Source organism: Anguilla rostrata, chromosome 9, assembly GCF_018555375.3.
Source record: "Anguilla rostrata isolate EN2019 chromosome 9, ASM1855537v3, whole genome shotgun sequence".
Taxonomy (NCBI): Eukaryota; Metazoa; Chordata; class Actinopteri; order Anguilliformes; family Anguillidae; genus Anguilla; species Anguilla rostrata.
In genome coordinates this window covers 42558082-42579604 of record NC_057941.1, presented here as the reverse complement: position 1 = coordinate 42579604, position 21523 = coordinate 42558082, and the positions used below count along the sequence as shown (strand labels likewise).

Below are 21523 nucleotides of genomic sequence, written 5' to 3'. Positions count from 1 at the left end.
CAGAGCTGCTCAACCCTGTTACTGGAGATCTACAGATCTGTAGATTTTCATTCCAACTTTAACAAAGCACAACTCATTCAACATCTTGTTGCGGATTAGTTGAATCAGGGGTGGGGTTCATTTAGAATTGGAGTTGAAATGAAAACCTACAGGACCATAGATTTCTAGGAACAAGGCTGGACAGCCTATTTGTGAGGTAAATAATTATATCAATATCCAGGAAGAAAAAGCATATCAGCTAAAATACATCTGTTTCATGATTATCTATTGTAAGATAACAGCATTCTACAAGCAGTGCACTGTGCTCTATTGCCACCCAATGTGATTTGTATCTTAAAGGAGCAGTGGATTTGAACTTTGGCCGTATGAAACATATAAGACCCATAAGGATTGCCTCTTTTGTGTAACTTGTGCCGCCCTCATCATCCAAATCTCTGCTAATCATTATTGGGCATAGAAAAGATTAACAGAGAAAGAGAGAAAAGATTTTTATTTTAAACAAAAGCCATCTTCATCGTGTGACACAGAACATTGTCCTTAAACATGGAGCAGGAGGTGAACAGGCCAACTTGGAGCAGGCAGATAGAGTTTACTTTGGCTGCAATTGGCAGTGCCGTTGGTCTAGGAAACGTGTGGAGATTTCCCTATCTATGTTACAGGAGTGGTGGAGGTAAGACAACCATTTCATCCTGTTTTTTTTTTTTTTTTTTACCTTGCACTTCCTCTCAAGTTTCATTTCTACACCATCTCTGTCTTTAAAAAGATTTCAGTTTCAGCTAAATTCAGTTCTTTATAATAATCCCCATGCGGCAATTTGGTTGCAGCATAAAACCATGACACAGAACATACTGGTAACACACAGGCAAGGAGACAAAAAAAGTATTTGCAGAGAGATAACAAAGATCTCAGTTAATGTTATTGCAGTTGGAATAAATAAGTGTTTGATTCTACTTCAATCTAGGCAGCTTGTAATGCGAATCAGAAGGAAGAACAGAAAATTCTGTACACAGCAGATGTTTACAGTTTGAGAGGATGACCTGAGCATTCTGCAGGGCTCTTCTTTCCCACAGATGAGACGAAAGTCCTCTGTCTGACACCAATTATCTTCCCACACTGGCCGACAATGCTATTTAATGCCTTCCTGCTCTTGATGCTAAGATGATAAAGCCAGCATATCACATAGAAACACAAAATTAAATATATGATTTATAAAACATTTCCATGAGACGTTTATCAACATAAAAGTCTCATGGAAACGATAAAGCTGCTGCTGACCCTTCTTGCGCATGGTCTTTGCATTTAAGATGCAACTTAGGGTCAAATATTTTGCTCAGGTATTTGTTGCTACTGACACATTCCACCAACTGTCCTTTGATATAAGTGGGTTGAGCAGCCTGTGGTTGAGTTGTAAATTCAATGGCCATGTCTTTAGTTGCAAAAAAGAGTCACTACAATATTGAACAAAGTCATTAATGGTATATTATGCAGGATTTGTTTTAACCATGAAAATATTATTAATTAACCATGCTAAGGCATATTTATGATGCACTGGCAAGCTCTGTCTTCAAGCACCTTTGCCAAATTCTAGCACCTTTCCCAGTATTAATTATTATGAAATGTGTACGGGAAGTTTCTTGGCGTGGAACTCTTTCCTGTGTAGGGAGGGGTGGGTGTGTCAACAGAGCCCGTGGTTTGGGATTTGTTTCCAAAGTTTGGGTACTCTTTGAAGCCTGAGTGACATTTTAAAGATGTTATAAAAGACAAAGCTCAACCGTTCAGCACAAGCCTTGAGTAAACGACCTCCGACGTCATCGGGACCAGGACCTCAAAGGCCTTTATTACATCTGTCGCATCAAAAGAGTTAGCCCTTGTTTCAGCCTTCAGTGCCCCTATTTTATTTTTTAAAATCAAAAACATCAAATCTAAGATTGAAACTTGTTCAATTCTTGTGCCTGCCGCTTATCAGTTCCAAATCCAGTCAGCTTCACCCACTTATTCTTACTGTTCATAGAGCTGGTAATGGTGCGCATCTGTCCCAAACCGAACCAAGATTATCACTGCTTAGTTCTGCCCCCAGCTTCTCTTTGTACTCATGTTCTGCCTTCCTAATTTCACACTTAATTTCCCAATTCAATCTTTTCTTTTTAATCAAATCAGCTTCATGAAAGGCCACATTTTTCTCTTTCATAAGAGCCTTGAGAGATTTGGCGAACCATGACTTATTGGCGGAGTGTATTCTTTTGTGGGAGGAGTAGCCTGTGTGCTCACAAAAATAATGTAACAACTTATAACACCTGTAAGTTCATCAATATCTGAGCTAAAGTCAGTGAAGATATCCAGTTTGTGCGGTCAAAACGTCCTTGCGGAGAATAAGTGGAAACCTCTTAGTTTCTGTGTTTTCCCCTCTTTAGGAAAGTCTGGTAAACTGGGATGAGGAGCACAGGGTTGTGGTCAGCAAAGTCATGTGGTGGTTATTTAATAGACTTTCATGTGCATTTAATGGATCCATATTAAGGCTCCAGGATCTTACTATCTCACGTGGGGCAGGTGACATATTGTCAATATGATATTGATAGAAATTATGCAAATTCTGCTTCATGTCACAATGATTGAAATCCCCCACAGACCCTAGTCTACGCAGAATATGTTCAAGAAACTCTGCTGCATTCTGTTCATTTGCCTTTGAGTCTTATGTAAATCCCATGGCAAACAATTCTGGAAATTCACAAGGTCACGCATTCCCTCACAATAACAGAATCTTTGATTAACATAAAGACAAACACTGTCTCCCAGCTCAGTGTTTTCCCTTTATTTGAAATTGGCATTGACAGATAAATGAGGATGCTTATGTGGGTGGCAGCACAGTGGTGCAGTGGGGGTAGCCTCACAATCTGGCCTGGGCCTTTCTGTGTGGAGTTTGCATGTTCTCCCCGTGTCTGCGTGGGTTTCCTCCGGGTACTCCGGTTTCCTCCCACAGTCCAAAGACATGCCGCCCAATGCACGCTGGGATAGGTTCCAGAACACCCGCAACCCACCCTGCTCAGGATAAGCGGGGGTAAATAATGGATGGCTTGTGTGGGTGACAGCTAATGTGGAAGTCTACTTTTTAAACTTCAATCCACTAGCATACTGATGACTGAGTTCATTGACTTACAGTTATCTGAAGATGAATAAGATGGACAAACATTATTTGAGAAAAGTTTACTTTGGATCAATTTATCTTCGACCAAAATTTGTTGTTTAACAGAACATTATGGAGTAATGGTAGAAGAACAAGTTAAAAAAGGTAAATAATTTGGGTAAATATCCATGCAGTGATGTAAAATCCTAAATACAAACCATTGGGCAAAGTATACTAGCGTGAGTTTCAAGCAGAGGGGATTTGTTCAAGGTAGGATTGTATATTCATGATGCTACAAATGTAGTGGCTTGAAGATAACTACAGTATACGAACAATCCAAAATCAGAAAAGAAGCCAGCCCAGACACATTGCTGTCATGCTTCCAAGTGATTTACCTTTAATATTTTTTTTAATTTACCTGTGAGCATTTACTACTCACAGGTAAAACTGTATAAATCACTTGGTAGCATAATATCAGCGGTGGTATTCTTTTCTGTTTTTAGATTGTTATTTTTATTGCCATGCACCAATAAAAATGTATGGATGTACATTTTCCTCAGTTAAACTATCGTGCTAGAAGAGCCATGAACTGTAAATTCAGTATGCAGTGTGATCTGGTCTTATGTGACTTAACTGCTTCTGTTCCTCTCAGGTGCTTTCCTAGTTCCATACCTCCTCATGCTGGTGGTCTTGGGGATTCCACTCGTGCACATGGAGCTGGCACTGGGACAGTATCTCAGAAGGGGGCCAATTCAGGCACTGGCTAAAGCTTGCCCTCTGCTAAAAGGTAGTTCAACATTACATGCAAATGGTTTTAAATGTTGTTGTGAGATTTACATGTCATCCTCAACTAAGCAATTCAGGACAGAAAAAGTAGTTGAATTCTTATCAATGTTTTGTGATCTCTCCTCAGGGGTTGGCCTGGCCACGGTGGCCATTTCCTTCATAATGTGCACTTATTACAATGTCATCATCACTTGGGCCCTGTATTACCTGTTCAGCTCGTTCCAGAGTCCGTTGCCCTGGGAGAACTGCAACAACACCTGGAACAGGCCCAACTGCACTGACCATATGACCAACAGCTCCTCCTCCAGCACCGCCAGCCAGCAGTTCTTCAAGTATGTCCTGCCGCACTGTGCCTGCAAGGCCTCACCATGGCAACGCAGCACAAGTCACCTGGTGGGGGGAGGGTCGGGGCTGCGGTGGCTGAAGTCACAATGTGAAAATGTGGGTGCACTGAGCTCTACTATAAAATTCAATGGGCTCATGCTAACCAAGGGGCTGTTCAATTGAAAGTCAATATGCTGTAGACTCCAAACTGTGCTGAAGAAGATTTTACATTAAACAATCAGCCTTTTAACATTCTCTAATCGCAAAAGGCCTTTCAGCGGTGAGGACAAATAGAATGCATTGTTTCGTTGATTTACAAACACAATCTCACCAAACAGCATACCTGTGGTATATTACTTTGGCATGGACTCAATGGTTATCTCATAGTACCGTGTCATGGTGGGGAGAAAGGAAGGAAAGTGGTTTCTGCTCTGATCAGAAGTGGCCTGGCGATGTCTTGCAGCTACAGGGTGCTGGAGCAGACGAGCGGAGTGGAGGAGACGGGGACTGTGCGGTGGGAGCTCGTCCTCCTGCTCCTGGTGGCCTGGGTCCTCTGCTACCTCTGCATCTTCAAGGGAGTCAAATCTACTGGGAAGGTGATCTGAAAAGGTCACAGCCCTTGTGTCACCGCAACCGATTCATGCCTCACTCATTAATTGGGTTCACTGCGAAGAATGTGTAACCTGTGCAATATTAAGTCTATTCACGGATGTCCTTCATACAGCCTTCAGGCCAGAGGACCTCAGTGTTGTCTTGGTACCAGACTGTTTACCGTGGGTGTGTTTGTGTGTCTGTGTGTGCACGTGCGTGTGCAGGTTGTCTATTTCACAGCTCTCTTCCCCTACGTCATCTTGGTGACCTTGCTGATTAGCAACATGCAGCTGCCTGGAGCCATGGCAGGGGTCCGTTTCTTCATAGTCCCCGAGTGGGAGAAACTCAAGTCGGTGGAGGTGGGTGCACTGGAAGATCAGAGCGGAGTGTTGTGTACAGTAGCACAGCGGTTCAGTGAGGCGTACTTGTTGCCAGGTCCATGCTGAAATTCCATGCTTGAACAAGGCGTTTAATCGAAATTGATCTCAGCGCATCCAGCTGCATGAATGCTTAGGGTCTAAAGTGAAAGCTGGATAAATCTCCCGGGATTACCATCCACTTAGCAAATAAAGAGCATGTGAATGAAGAGAGTTTCTGGACATTCACCCTTTCTGCCTTCACCATTCAGGTATGGGTCAATGCTGCAGCTCAGATCTTCAACTCCCTTAACATTGGTTATGGCTCGTTGATAGCTATGTCCAGCTACAGTGCCTTCAACAATAATATCCTAAAGTGAGATTATTTTTTATTACATTTTTACTCTCTTAATCTGTCTTGCCCGGAGGGTTTGCCCATTAAATAACTACAACAAAGAGTGGCAATTATCATGAGCTATAGAAATGCACAAGCTTAAGCCTCGTGTATTAATGCCTTTGGAATATGATTCTTATCATCATGCGTAGCTTGAAATTAATCATTGTAAATACACTATATGACTAGAAGTATCTGGACACCCCTTGGTCTGGGGCTTTTTCTCATGGTTTGAGCTAGGCCCCTTAGTTCCAGTGAAGGCAAATCTGAATGCTGAAGCTTACAATCACATTCTAGAAGATTCTGTGCTTCCCCAACAGTTTGGGGGAAGGCCCTTTCCTGTTTCCGCAGGGGACACAGTGAGGTCCATATAAAAATGATTTTGTCGAGAACGGTGTGGAAGAACTTGACTGACCTGCAGAGAGCCCTGACCTCAACCTCATTCAACACCTTTGGGATCAATTGGATAGCCAACTGCATACCAGGTCCAATTGCCTCAATGATCCAACATCTAGTCTAAAGCCTTCCAAGATGAGTGGAGGTTGTTATAGCAGCAAATGGTGGACCAACTTTACTGTATAATAAAGCCCATAATTTTGGATGAGATGTTGGATGACAGGTGTCCACATACTTTTGGCCATGCAGTGTACCTTTCCTTCTATACTTCTCTACATTTCCATAATATTTGAGCATGCAATGCCACAACATGGAAGCATCAGCATTGTGAAAGTTTTAAATATACTTACACAGTGAGAATTTTTGCTGAAGCAATGTTTGCATCTTACTAATTCTTCACTTGATTCTGCTCTTGCTCTTGCAGAGATACCCTGACCGTCACCATTGTCAATTCCCTGACCAGTATCTTGGCTGGCTTTGTCATCTTTTCAGCATTTGGCTACATGTCATACCTACAGGGCATTCCAGTCAGTGACATTGCTGTGGATGGTAAGTTACTGTCTGTGATTCATTTATAATTACTGGAAAGTATGGCTTGCATCCAGCAGAGAAATAACAGTGAGTGTGACTGATCATTTCCAAGCGGATTACAAAGGTCACTTCTGTGAATATTGAATAGAACTTCAGTTCAAATACATTACATTAAGACAGCGTTTCCCAACCGGTGTGCTGCGGCACTCTGGTGTGCCGTGAGGCGAGGTCAGGTGTGCCGTGTGAAAAATCCCTTAAAAAAATTTTTAATGTTCAAATGAATTAAAAAAACTTAAATGAACAAACCCCATTCACAAAAGCCAAAATAAATGTCATTGAAATGCATATTGCTTAATTAAAACCTCAAAAGAACATTTAGGCCGACTGTTGGCACGTCACGTCAACGTCAGTGCGTTGCTCGTGGTTTTTTCTGTCGGCGTTACTGGTGACGCAGTTTGTAACGATAGCAGTGGTGTGCCATGAGATTCTGTAAATTTGGAAAGTGTGCCGCGGAAGGAAAAAGGTTGGGAAACGCTGCATTAAAAAATTTAATTACAGCTAGAAATTAAGATTAATTAATCATTTAGGAAATTATACTAAAAACGTCCATGCACAAATTACATAGAACCTATATATATTATTTAAAAACAGGATAGGTAATTGTTTTATATTCAGTATAACAACAAGAATTCATTTCAAATGGAAATCAAGTGCCACAATAATGTCACCTGAACTCCACAATTTATTTCCCACAATAAAGCACTCCACAGCACTTTATTGTGGGAAATAAATAATGGATTGCTTTTATGTAAGAATTTCCATCATCATAAATAACTTTATTGGGCAGATATTTCATGAGCATCTTGTTTTTCCACTGAAAGTTTTATTGGTGACCAAAGAGCAGTTGTGCAAAGGCCCTGCCGGATTTCTGTTGAGTTAATTATATGAATCTAACCAATGGCATGAACAAAAAATATAGTTCGATTCCAGGACATCCTGACAGAAAATTGGTATGACAAATATATTATTGAGTAATGAAGGAGGTTTGCTGAGCTCTGATTTGGAGAATGTATCATTTTGAATAGCTTTTGATTCATTACAATTTGCATCGACACTGAATTTATTTGTTGTGCAGGTCCAGGCCTCGTGTTCGTGGTTTACCCACAAGCCCTTGTGACAATGCCGGTAGCTCCCCTCTGGGCCGTTCTCTTCTTCTTCATGCTGCTCTGCCTGGGTCTGGATAGTCAGGTAGCGTTCAGCCTATCCCTGACTTTGATGGTGGTCAAACATCACAAGGCCACACAAATGAGCACAATGGCCTCAGATTGAATCCAGCCCGTGCTGGTGACTACTGTGGCTGGCAGTGTCCGTTGCTTGAGCGACCTCTTTTGGCCATCCGGGTGTGGCTTGCCCTCCACGCACGCGTATGATTGGGTTTCACGGCTGCAGTATGAAAAGCATTTGGCTGACACTGTGTGTTTCGGAGGAGAACCGCTCATTGGCTTCACTCTCCGAAGCTGGCAGCAGGGGGCGTATATGAGCACTCCTATATATACGTGGTTCACCAATTGGACATTCCAAATTTGGGTGGGGATTGGAGATACAGAATTAAAAACAAAAATAAATAAAAAGTCACAAAGCATTCAAAAGCAGTATTGTAATGGTCAGCACATATTCACATATATCCACAAACATGTTTTCAGCAACATGCTTGTATGTTGTCTTCACAGTATTCTCACCATAGGTGATCTGTGTATCATATAATCAGATTATGGAGTATTCTGTATCATGGTATTGTGTAATAATGTTTCCCTGAACACAGCCAAATATTAAAGCTTTTCTGCAAATCAGTGTGAAAAGGGCATAGTCAGCCACATTGTTCTCATACATGTTTAACCAGTGCAGACGACTGGCATCGCTGGTTAAACTTTGGTTAAGCATTGCTCTGTGCACAAAAGGGAATAGCTCTGCTACACCAGTGGATTATAATTGGTAGACAGTCACAGAAGGAACTCTCTGATGATCCTTATTTATTTATTTATTTATTTATTTATTTATAAACTGTATTTCCCCTTTCTCCCCAGTTTGGAATAGCATATTATATATATATATATATATATATATATATACAGGTATATATATATATATATATATATATATATATATTTCTAGAACCTCCACCATTAATTCTGGAGAGCACAGACAAGTGCATGCGCTCCTCTGAAGCACACAATGCTCCATTTAACTTATCACTCTGCAGCTTACAAGGTGGGCTTGCACAGAGGTGAGTCGGGAGGAAGATTCTTCGCGTATGGCATAACAGGCAGACTTGCAGGTGCCCATTCCATCAGTGGGGGTCGCTAGAGAGCAATGCAATTCAGGTCCTTACTATCTGAACCCCTCCATAACCCTGGGCCAATTATGCATGGCCCTGCATGGCTGCCAACCACAGTTGGCACTGGCGTGCACTAGAACTACAACTACACCTCAGCCAGTTTAGAAGTTTTAGGTTGATCACAGTACAAGCAAAGCAGGCAACCAGGACGGCCCAGAGGCCGGCTGGGGGGATTTCTTTTTGCAGACTGAAAGGGACATTGATGCAGCTGAGACAAGCCTTAAGAGGAGAACTACTATGTTTTTGTGTTTAATTAATCCCTCCACAACTGGAAGGTTAAACAATCTTATTTTCTCATTTTTGGTCGATCTAGATTCCTATTTATTGCGCCCTTCATCATAATCCTGCCTCTTTGACTCAGCTGTCCATTGGTACTATATTGGGAGTCGGTGTGGATGCCCCAGTGACGTGAAATATGCGACCAAAAACGATATGCTGGAATTTCCATTTATTGAACCAACTGAATTTACTGAATTTATTATTAGTTTATTATCAGATCAATTTCATAAATTTAGGGTACAGTTCCCCTTTAAGCCCATGACTGACAGCTACGCATGGAAGGATGAGGTAGAGACTGAACGATGCCGTTTTACACCGTCCTGCAGTTTGCGATGGTGGAGGTGATGGTGACCAGTCTCCTGGATGCCTTCGACGGGGCGATTCTGAGGTATCTGAAGCGCAAAGAGTTTGTCATCCTCGCCGTCTGCTTCACAGCGTTCCTCCTCGGAATCCCTCACGTGATGCAGGTAAGAGACTCGGCCGTTTTGAACGGCTGGTATACCGGAGTCCTCTTCAGGAGACCCTTATGAGAGCACCTTGTGTCGTCAGAGCAATCGAATAATTAGCTGAAGCAAGCAAGCGTTTTAATTCACGTGAACACTCTCTAAAAGGATGTGTTAATATCCAACACATCTTTTGTGTTACTACTTTTTTGTGTTACTTTACACATTTTTGTCATAGTTACTGCTTTTGTGTTACAAATATGTAATTTATGTCTTACAAAAAAAAGACTTTTTACCAATGACTCTGTTGAAAGTAACACAAAATGTGTTGTCCTTAACTAGCCATGGAGGTGTGTTAAAAAATGACACATTTCCTTCTACTCCTGTGATCCTCTTCTGCCATCTTCAACATCCTACAGTTACTTAACACATATATCAAACTTGAGTTTGAAATCACCGCTACAGAGAACACCATCATTTGAAAATGAACTCCAGGGAAAGTTTCTTGTACCAATCGTACCCTTGCCCTATTTTTGTAAATCTTGTTCTTCTAGAATCTTCCCAGCTGCTCTTCAGTACATGGCAGGCACCTGTTCTCTTTGTTTACATGCAGTTCACATTGAACCCTTGGGTAACTGTACTTCCTGTGACCAGGTGGGGATCTACGTGTTCCAGCTAATGGACCACTACACAGCCATCGTGTCCATCCTGTTCCTAGCCTTTTTTGAAGTGGTGGCCGTTTGTTGGATATATGGTAAAGTAAAGAGCACAACCCCGCTGTACTTAAAAGAAGGGAGGTCACATTTCCACATGACCTATGACCTTAGCCAAGGCATTTTCCCCCCCTCCCTGTAGGAGTAAAACGACTCTCTCAGAACATCGAGGAGATGACAGGAAAGAAGCCAAGCATCTTCTTCACCATGTGCTGGATAGTGATCTCTCCCATAATAGTCGCGGTGAGCCAGTATTCCAGCTGTGCTGGGAGCACACTCATTTTGGAGCAGCGTGGGACTTTGGCCCATAAGCAGACCACAGGGTGTTAACTGTGGGCTTGGTGTGTGTCATCCACAGGCAATCCTGGTGTTTTCCGTCATTCAGTTCAAACCAGCCCGCTACGATAGCTATGTCTACCCTCCGTGGGCTCAGGGGATTGGCTGGATTATCGCCATGGCTTCCATCATCTGGATCCCTATTGCGGCTGTTCACACGCTGTGGGTCCTGCCTGGTTCTTTCAAGGAGGTACCTTTCTCTGTTTCAAAACATGCAACTTGCATTACCAGTGAGTAGGAAAGGAAAATTGATTTTCATTTGCACATCAGTGCAATGTGACAGGTGGAGGAGTACATTGTTTTGACACTTATTTTGTTCCTGCTTTTTCTTGCATGAGCTGGTAATAAGGCTGTTGATTTTCTTTTCACTCTGCAGAAACTACAGAAATCGGTCTCCCCATTTGCACTTGATAATACTTCAAAACACCCTGATAATTTGGAAAAGATAACAAAGACTGAAGTTGTGACCACTGTGCCCCTTCCGGAGAAGTCTATGGTTCAGACCCATCTCTGAACTCTCATTGTCACACCTCGATGGAATCTGTCCTCTACACATACTCTTCTTCTATGGACAGCACATTAAGCTGGTTCACCTGTACAGGTCCGCACTTTTGATGGAGCCAAACCCTGAAGCCTGACTGCCGCCCCTGTTTCTTCAGTGCAACCAATTAACCTCCCTAGCTATTGACATGTGACTCTTGTGTATCGTAGGACCCTCTTCAAAAATGAGATGTGACTTCTCAAGGGGCTTGTCCTGCTAATAAATAAATTTGAATTAATAACCTTAGTGTTCAGTTATGGGCTGTTTCAAACGTCTAGAAAAAGAGGAACCTTTAATATAAATCACATTATCACAAATAAATGACACTTTCGTTTTTAAACGTGATCTAGGTTAAACATTAAACATGAGGTAAATGGCAACCATTAACCAAGCATATTGTTGATATTGTTTGGAACTGAGATAAAGATAATTTGCACTAAATTTCCAAAAGTGTGTGGATACCCCTTTTAATTAGTGGTTTCAGTCACACCCATTGTGAACAGGTGCATAAAATCAAGCATACAGCCATGACAAACACAGTCATGGCAGTAGAATGGATTGTACTGAAAAGCTCAGTGACTTTCAATGTGGCATTTTCATAGGATGCCACTCCTCCAACAAGTCAGTTTGGCAAATGTCTGCCCTGCTAGAGCTGCCCCAGTTGACTGTAAGTGCTGTTATTGTGAAGTGGAAACATATAGGAGCAACAACAGCTCAGCTGCGAAGCAGTAGGCCAGAAAAGCTCACAGAATGGGACCGCAAGTGCTGAAGTGTGTAGTGTGTAAAAATCATCTATCCTCGATTGTAACACTCCCTACAGTGTTCCAAACTACTTCTGGAAACAACGTCTGGAAGCACAAGCCTAAGATCACCATGTGCAATGCCAAGCATCGACCATTGGACTCTGGACCAGTGGAAACGTGTTCTCTGGAGTGAAATCCACTTCCAATACTGGCAGTCGAAGACAATCTAGGTATGTGGAATGCCCTAATCGCCATTGGATCTGGCCAAAATAGTGCCAACTGTAAAGTTTGGTGGAGGAGGAATAGTGGTCTGTGGCTGTTCTTCATGGTTTGGGCTAGGCCCCTTAGTTTCATTGCAGGGGAATCTTAATCCCACAGCATACAATGACATTTAGGGTGAAGAATTTTGAGGCATCAGTTGTACTGTACAGCATACAATCACATTCTAGAAGATTCTGTGCTTCCCCAACAGTTTGGGGAAGGTCCTTTCCTGTTTCAGCATGACAATGCCCTCGTGCACAAAGCATGGCCCATAAAGAAATGGTTTGTTGAGTTTGGTGGGGAAGAACTTGACTAGCCTGCACAGAGCCCTGACCTCTACCCCTACACCTTTGGGATGAATTACAATGCCGACTGGGAGCCAGGCCTTACTTACCCAATACTTGTGTATACTTGTGTAGTTACACAGCTATATTTCAAACCACATATGTACATACAACATGCAAAACCGCTGTGAGCATAGGCATAGGTTTCCAGAGTTTGCATGTGCTAACATGAAGGAAAGGAGACGCATTCTGATTTATTATGAAACGTGAAAGACCGCCCCCTTGTGGCATGGACCTGCAAGCAGGGCTCAGGAAGTTGTCATGAAGTGTCTTATCACCACGTATTGCCACCCCTCACCCAGCGATACCAAGAACAACATGGGTGCTATTTAAAGTCCCCGTCACGCTTCGGGTCATACGCTCATTAGGGTCCCAAGAAACGTGTCCTTTTATTATCAATGGTTGACAGGCTAAGAGGTGCAAACACTTACAAAAAGGCCTTCTGTGCCCAGTGTAAGAAACAGAATCTGTCCATCCAGAGAAATGGGCCAGATGAATTGCATGCAGTGCAATCTTCATCCTCTGTGAGATTCATAATGATCACTCATAGATGCAGGTCTTGAAAGGGCACTCCAAACACTCACAACAACAAATGCTCGCCTTTGAAGACAGCGTCCATTGTTAATACAGCAGCGCGCTTTCCCTTGACGATTCAACATCGAAACGGACGCGAAAGAAGGACTCCAAAAGCAAGAAGCCGCCGGCAGCAAAGTAGCAATAAAACGTTTTTATTTTTATTTTATTGAGAATACCTATGATTACAGTACACACTCACGAGTAGTACTTTTAATTATACACGTGCCCATTTCTCAGTTAGAAACATTGTGTCTAAAGACATTAGTGGTTTTTCAGCAGGTTCCAAAGTGCAAACTGATTTCTGTTACATGGTTGGCATGGAGTGGTGGGGGGGGGGGCAATAAAAGGTAAGGGGAGTTCAGAAATGCCCACAAACCTTCACCTTCACCACGGCTAACAGGTTAATGCAGGATTCCCATGGGATGTGCGAGACCAATGCGTGGCCAGGAGCATCATGCTTGTTGACAGACAGACAAATCGAATGCCCAGTACTAAAACAGAAGAGTTTGGGAATGAAAATGGATTGTTCCCCTATGGTTATGGTATGGAACCACATCAAACTACAATCAAAGATCTAAATATATTTATAAAAATAATAAAATAATAGTAATCATTAACAGCAGTGTTTACTTTCATTTATACTCTTAAACATATATGTAATATGACTGGAAAAAAAGAAACAAAAAAGAAACAAAAAAAAAAAACCCGAAAGAAAATATATGTGCAACTGATGGCAAACCTTCCCATTGTAATAATGACCGTGCACTTGGCCACACAGCTCAGGAGTGCTGCACACCAGTTTCGTACTCCTTTTGCAGGCATTCATTCATTTATTTATCCATTTTTATAAAGAAAGGCTTAAGAAAAAAAAACACCAACAATCTGACATGATCTATTCCCTGCAGCACTCCAAATCACTCTGTAGTGTCCCCAATAGACCAATCAGACTCCCACTGTACTCAAATGAGGTTTTATGTACCACCCGAACTCCAAAAATCTGATCCTTCCAATCCAGTTTAAAACTAGTTTTGTCCAGCAGAGGTCGCTAGGGAGTCACCCAGGCTGCTGGCTCTATCTGCTGCACCAGCGGCTTCCTGCTCAGTTGCTATGACACCTGCTCTACTGGCCTCATCTGCACGTCTCCAATCTGGGTATGAGGGGGGGAGAAAATGTCTCAGAAGCAGAAGGACAAAATTTTTCAAAGAGTATTCTGGGCTGATTTCTTTGAAAAATATTTGTCTTTGAATGGAATCTCATTTGGAATATTCCTTTCCTCCTGTGCACGTACATAAGAAACGGCACTGTCACCATTTCCTGTCTGAATGTGCATTTTAATTGAGGTACAAGAAATGTAAGCACTTTCAGTTCAAACGAAAGGAACGGCCAAAATGAAAGGAATACATGTTCTAACAAACATGAGGAAAAGCTAAGCTTATCATCTTAGAGATGGGCTGAGCTTTTATACTACTGGAGAAAATGTGATGAAAGGTTTCAAAAATAGCTCCATGGAGCCGGCTAACGAAACCATTGGTCAATACACGAGATTTAGACGGCATGTGGATTAAAACAGAAATGGCCTTGGCTTCGAATAAGAGGCTAAAACAAAGGCCGTGTGAAACACAGGAGTGCGGCTTACCTGAACATGTGGAGGAGCACTAAGGACGTATGTGACAGTGCTGGCTATGTCCTCTGCTTTCAAACACTGAAAAAAAGAAAGAAAACAAATTTAGGTATGCAAAATGTGCCGACAGCTCAAAAAGTGTGAACCCCGTAATGGAAATCCAATGTCTGATCCAATCGCCCCCCCACCGACCCCCAAAACCCCCATCCCCAACCCCCACCCCCACCCTCACCTTTATACTCTCGTAGGCAGCAGCAGCCTTTTCTGGGTCGCTGTTGTGATGCCGGAAGGCAAACTCAGTTTCCACTATTCCCGGGGATATACTCTGTGGGAGAAGCAAAGCGGGAAATTACCTCCCGCGTTGAAGCATGACAAACACAGATTTATACCCATTTGCCCGAAAGCGAAGGAGAAAAGAGATAAACAGAACGTGCGTGTAAAAACACACTCCTGAATCATAAGCGTGCACTGAGAAGCATGAAAACAGAAAGCAGGCGTGTCTTCACACAGTGACAGTGAACCTGAGGTTGGTGTAGAAGCTCTTGCTGTGGTGTGTATGTGACTCAGGTTGGTGTAGAAGCTCTTGCTGTGGTGTGTATGTTACTCAGGCTGGTGTAGAAGCTCTTGCTGTGGTGTGTATGTTACTCAGGTTGGTGTAGAAGCTCTTGCTGTGGTGTGTATGTTACTCAGGTTGGTGTAGAAGCTCTTGCTGTGGTGTGTATGTTACTCAGGTTGGTGTAGAAGCTCTTGCTGTGGTGTGTATGTTACTCACGTGTAGAAATCTGCTGTGTGTGTATGTACTCAGCTGGGAAGCTCTTGCTGTGGTGTGTTGTAGTTGTAGTTACCTGCAGTTACGGTTGGTGTAGAAGCTCTTGCTGTGGTGTGTATGTACTCAGGCTGGTAGAGCTCAGTTGTATGTTCTCGGTTGGTTGAAGCTCTTGCTGTGTGGTGTTCTCGTGTAGAAGCTACCGTTGCGAGTACGGTTGGTGTAGAAGCTCTTGCTGTGGTGTGTATGTTACTCAGGCTGGTGTAGAAGCTCTTACCGTGGTGCGTATGTTACTCAGGTTGGTGTAGAAGCTCTTGCTGTGGTGTGTGTGTTACTCAGGTTGGTGTAGAAGCTCTTACCGTGGTGCGTAGGTTACTCCGGTTGGTGTAGAAGCTCTTGCTGTGGTGTGTATGTTACTCAGGCTGGTGTAGAACTACGGCATGTACTCAGGCTTGTGGCTTGCTGTGGTGTATGTTACTCAGGTCGGTGTAGAAGCTGCTGTTTACTGTGGTGACCCTTGTATGTTACTCAGGTGGTGTAGAAGCTCTTGCTGTGGTGTATGTACTCATTGTTGAACTACCTGGCGTATGTTCTCGTGGTGTAGAAGCTCTTGCTGTGGTGTTGTTATAGTGTGTAGAGCTCTGCTGTGTGTGTAGTACCAGTCGATGTAGACTGCGTGGTGCGTATGTTACTCAGGTTGGTGTAGAAGCTCTTGCTGTGGTGTGTATGTTACTCAGGCTGGTGTAGAAGCTCTTACCGTGGTGTGTATGCTACTCAGGCTGGTGTAGAAGCTCTTACCGTGGTGCGTATGTGGCTCTTGGCTTCCCGCAGCTCTTGCCGGAGCCCCTCGGTCAGCGCGGTCACGGCGTATTTGGTGGCGCAGTAGAAGTGCTCGTCAGCGCTGGCCACTATCCTGTGTCCACCCATGCTGCAGAGGGAGGGGGGGGGGTTATCAAGCCCCCGGTCAAAATTCGGCACCCATGCTGAGACAATGTACAAAATGATCGGTTCCTTTTTCGTGTGAATCACATCTTGTTCAGAGAGGGGAAAAATAAGTGAATTTCCAGAAAACATGACTGTTCCCGACCAGACATTTTGTAAACAGTCTTTAATGACAAACACCTGCTAAGACATGGAGATAAGGAAGAAATATTCACAATGTTCACGCACATTTATGAATCCGATCCAAATTCCTCTGTTGTTTTTCTGACCTGAGCTTGATCCATTTTGAGAACATTTATTGGACCCGACAATGTCTTGTAACTGAATCAATGTTTTAATCTAAAGTGAACAATGTGAAACATCTACCGTGAAAAAGATAATCAAATAAGAAACTCCAAGCTCTGGATACGAGTAACATGGTTGTCATGACAAAAATGAGAAGAGAACAAACTAAATTAAGGCAAGATAAATACTGCATCTGATACAGTGCCGTGAAAAACTATTTGCCCCCTTCCTGACTTCCTCCATTATTGCATATTTGTCACACTGAATAGTTGCAGATCTTTAGACAAAATGTAATAATTGAGAAAGTGAACCTGAGTAAACACAAAACACATTTAAAAAATTTTTATTTAAAATTTTCATGAAAAAAAGTTCAAGTATCAAACATTCAAATCACCCATGTGAAAAAGTAATTGCCCTTCCCCCCCCAAACATAATAACTGGTTGCAACAAAATGCTTCCGATAATTTTATATCAATCTTTCACATCTGTGGAGAAATTTTTGCCCACTCTTCTTTTGCTTTAATTCAGACAAATTGGTAGGTTTTCAAGCCTGAACTGCTAATTCCAGGTCCTGCCACAGCATCTATATTGAGTTCAAGTCAGGACTTTGACTAGGCCACTCCAAACTTCAAACTTTTTGTTTCTTCTCAGACATTCATATGTGGACTTGCTTTTGTGTTTTGGATCACTGGAGAGATGACATTCTCCTTAAGAATTTTCTGGTACAGAGCAGAATTAATTGTTCCTTCAGCAATGGCAAATAGCCCAGGTCCTGAGGCACCAAAGCATCCTCACACCATCACACTACTGACACCATGTTTGACTGTATTTGCGTTACACCAGACATAATGGGACCACTGTTGTTCAAAAAGTTCCACTTTTGACTCATCTGTCCATAGAACATTATCCCAAGAGGGTTGGGGATCATCCAGGCATTTGTCTGAAAATGTGAGATGAGCATTGATTCTCTTGGTTAGCAGTGGCGATAATGTTTTTCATTAAAGGAATGAAATAATAATTTAAAAAATGTATTTAGTGTTTACTTGGGTTCCCTTTGTCTAATATTACATTCTGTCTAAAGATCTGAAACCATTCGTTGTGACAAATATGCAATAAATATGCAATCAGGAAGGGGCAAATACTTTCTTTCAGCACTGTATGACCATGGCACGTCTGAAAGACTTTAAATAAATCATCGGGATACTGCTATTCATGCCCACATTTAATATTCAGGAGCGCACACAGTTAACAAGAGGAAGCAGAGCGGCTGGGCGATGGGTCGGTTTTTATCCAGAGCAGACGCTGTGTACTGTGCACACAGACCCGATCGCTCATGTTGGGGATGGACGAGCACCACTCAGAGGAGGAGCAATCAGAGATAAATGGCTGACTGTGTGCCTGAGTCACTGTGTAATCTGTCTGTCTGGACAGAGCGCAGACCTAATTGCAGTTCTAGACGGGCGCGTTTTTGGGGTTTTCGTCTTGCTGGCCATCCAATCAGGGTTCGGGACACGTCCATCTTTCAACGTGGAGGGAAGATGCTAAATGAACGGCCATGCTAAGGAAGCACATCGGTTTTAATATGCGCTTCCAGACAAGGCAAAAAAAACTTGCCACCTAATCATCCCGGCTAAAAAAAGTGTTCTCTCCCTTCAGTGGAGCTGCTCAGTGGCCAACAATAGAGGATTGTGTTGTTGTACTGGGCAGCTCCCAGGTGTGAATGTGCACGAGTGGGAAGCAGGGCGTTGCTGCAAATGAGCATCCGCGCTCAGCGAACCTACCCTGGGTAAATAAAGGTTAAATAAAAAAATAAGAATGAAGACGGAGGCGCGTGTGCGGGAGATGCACCGTACCTGTTTATGTTGATAATGTGTCCGTCGTCCACATGCCTCTCCTTCATCGACTGGTAGGCCTCGCGCGTACAGATGCACAGCGCCAGGACATTCACCTGAGGAGACAAAGGCACCGAGTTCGACGGGACCCGCGTAGTCACGGCACTGCTGAAACGATGCACCTTACAGTAAAACCCAGAATGACTGTTGACCCATAATCCATTTAGGTTTGCACTGTAGTACCCAAGCCTGCTGTTTAACATATCACCGAAACACAGGAGACCGATAAAAAAAATGAATAGATAAAAATAAAATCCTAGGATTGCATTATATTGCATTTCAAACCGACTGAAACCACATTCAGTGAGAGCTTTCCTCTCAGAGCCTTGGAACAGGCATTAGCCACGTTTGCCCTGGGGTGCGTGTGCTGCTGCACGTTCGACAGCAAGAGAAACAATTCCCCAACCCCATTAGAGGGTGTTCCTCCTCCCCTGCTGGGCTCTAAAACCCATTCTCCCGTGCGGCGCTTCCCCCTGGAGCCGGCATGGCTGCCTTTTCCTAAGCTTTCAGGATAATGAGCCCGGGCTCCCTCCCGCCTCCCAGTAGATGGGCCGTGACAGACAACACTTCATTTCAGCATGCATCCTCGACACAGAGGCCTGCATACAGATACCAAGCTCCACCCCAGAACAAAGAGAAACCCTCAATGCATGCACCTTGTTCTAAAAGGCTCTTTCTTCTCTCTGAATTACCCGGCCAATTTCTTTGCTTAAGTGTACGCCGCGTATTGCGCAGTAATTAAGGAGCTCTAGTCTGCTGGTTTGAACGGCAACAACAAAGAAATTTCAACAGGCTTACGCAACAAAAGAGGACACACACAAATAAAAACACAAACAAATATAACGATACACAAATAACGAACGCCATCGTGAGATCTTTTCATCCCGAAAGACGACACTTTCGTGCGGAGCCGACTCAAGCCCCCTTTGTCTGGGTCTCGATGGGCTCTTCCCTGTGAAACGCGAGTGCATTGGGCTTTCCGGCGGCCCTTTTGTCTGCGCTAACAGCCTCGCCGCGAGGGCAGGGCCGCAGCCAGCGGCGCGCGGGGGCGCGACGGCTCAGAGCGCAGGCCTGAGGCCCGGGCCGCTCGCCGCTCTGTCCCCCGTCCCAGGCCGAGCGCTGGGACGACGCGCGAGGCGGCAAAAAGAGAGGGAAAAACCACGGCAACGGCAGGAATACGCGGCGACGCGCGCAACCGGGAAGACCAAATACAGGAAGCGCTTCACAAAATCTTCTTTTTTTTTTAATGCGGGGGGGGGGGGGGGTAAAAAAGCAGAGGCGAGGTGACGAGTCCCATGAGGCCGCGGCGCCCCCGGGCTGAGGTAACCGTTGAACTCCGACCCGATTCCCCTCATTTTAATCCGCCACGGTCACTAACAGCGGGGGAGCGAGAGGGGAAGCACGGGGTCGCAAATCGCCGACCGTCACCTCCGCCCGCCAACCCCGGAGGTGCAGCGAGAGATCACGAGACGCCGGGTTAATGCCAAACGAGAGGGAGAAACGAGGTCAGTATGCAGATTAGGCCTGCTAAAAATACCCCGCCGCGACGCTCTCGTCTTGGACGCCATGGCAACAGATGGATGTGCGGGAGAAATGCAGCGCCAAGGTGGATGTGCTTTTGAGCACATCGACGGCTCGTTTGAGAGCCCGAATGGCACAGGCTTAATCGATCGCACGCAGCCCCTGTATGAAAGCGAGGAAGGAAGCCATAAAGACTGTACAAGTGCTCTTCTGTGAGGAGCCAAGCCTCCCTCCCGTAGCCAATGAAGCAGCTCCAAGTGTTTATGCGTGCGTGCGTGTCTGTGCGTGCGTGTGTGTGAGGATGTGAGTGTGTGTGTGTGTATGTATGTGAGTGTGTGTGTGTGTGTCACTCACTCTCCAGCAGAGCCAAACAGGGACTCATTCCCCCAGGTCTGTACCAGGGCCTGTATTTCCAAAGTGTCTCAGAGTACTAGTGCAGGTCTAGGATCAGTTTTGCCTTTTAGCTCTTAATAAGGTTAGGACATGGACAAAGGAAGCCTGACTTTAGATCAGCACTCCTACACACTCCTTACAGGAGCCATTTCTCTCTCCCCATATCACTTTTATTTTATGTATTTTTTCCTCAAAACATCTCCATCCCAAATTCGAACACTACATATTTGTATTTTTGAAAATGAAAAAACACTTCTCATTTAAATAAGTGTGGATGTGATTTTAGAAAAAGAAGGAAAGTGGTAATGATGCCTAGTTTCCAGAAGATTTGACACCATATAACCCTCCATGTAGCTCTCCATAAACACTTTTATAATTAGGAAGAGGCTGTGTTGCTAAGGCATGGCATGGTTTAGGTGGGGAGAGAATATTTTTTAATCACTATGAACACTAGACTTTTCTGAAGCTGACTAGCATGTCGCTTGGTTCATTCAAGCAAACGTTGCAAGGAATCAATCGCCTGTGCCATTCAACGGGTCCACCCATCTCACAGAAATAAAGAAAGAAAGGCAGACTTGCATTCATGTACTACCTCATAGCTACTCTCATCTGATTCATGATACTGTCTCTTTCCGCTTGCCTAGTTATTTTTAAGCATCTGTTCTGGGTGAAGGGTGTTACTCAAACAAAGAGGGAGCATACTGGATGGGGTAAGAAAGAAACAGAATTGATTTCATATAAAATATTCAAAGCGGACTCTGTCCTTGCAAAGCAGATTCCGTGCTACTACTGTTATACAAGGGTGTATTTTCCAGGAAATGATTCATCTGCACTTGATGAGGACATACGAGAAGTAATTTGGCTCCCATAACAAAAATGGGAAAGATTTTTATGATCTTATTCAAGCATAAGATCATTGTCTAGCAAATCCCGACATTATCATTTATTCAAGGCGAAGGAAGACCAGAACTGA

The 21523-nt window shown here is 43.7% G+C and overlaps 2 protein-coding genes across 2 annotated transcripts in view; one reads left to right on the top strand and one right to left on the bottom strand.

Moving 5' to 3' along the window:
- Positions 1-434: 434 nt before the first annotated feature.
- On the top strand, positions 435-11546 carry si:ch211-283g2.1 (sodium- and chloride-dependent GABA transporter ine). The gene is made up of 13 exons (XM_064352253.1): positions 435-670; positions 3774-3908; positions 4035-4239; positions 4695-4827; positions 5047-5181; positions 5451-5554; positions 6393-6517; positions 7635-7747; positions 9500-9640; positions 10271-10370; positions 10472-10572; positions 10688-10855; positions 11042-11546. The coding sequence occupies exons 1-13, from the start codon at positions 544-546 to the stop codon at positions 11177-11179; spliced, it is 1725 nt and encodes a 574-aa protein (XP_064208323.1). The 5' UTR covers positions 435-543; the 3' UTR covers positions 11180-11546.
- Positions 11547-13266: 1720 nt separating this feature from the next.
- dhrs11a (dehydrogenase/reductase 11a) overlaps positions 13267-21523 on the bottom strand; it is a 31330-nt gene continuing 23073 nt past the window's right edge. Inside the window, exons 3-7 of the mRNA XM_064352252.1 lie at positions 18598-18692; positions 16316-16445; positions 14984-15076; positions 14767-14832; positions 13267-14277 (exon numbers count right to left, since the gene is read on the bottom strand). Coding sequence (XP_064208322.1) covers positions 14236-14277; positions 14767-14832; positions 14984-15076; positions 16316-16445; positions 18598-18692 — 426 coding nt within the window. The 3' untranslated portion in view covers positions 13267-14235. The remainder of the gene's footprint in view (positions 14278-14766; positions 14833-14983; positions 15077-16315; positions 16446-18597; positions 18693-21523) is intronic.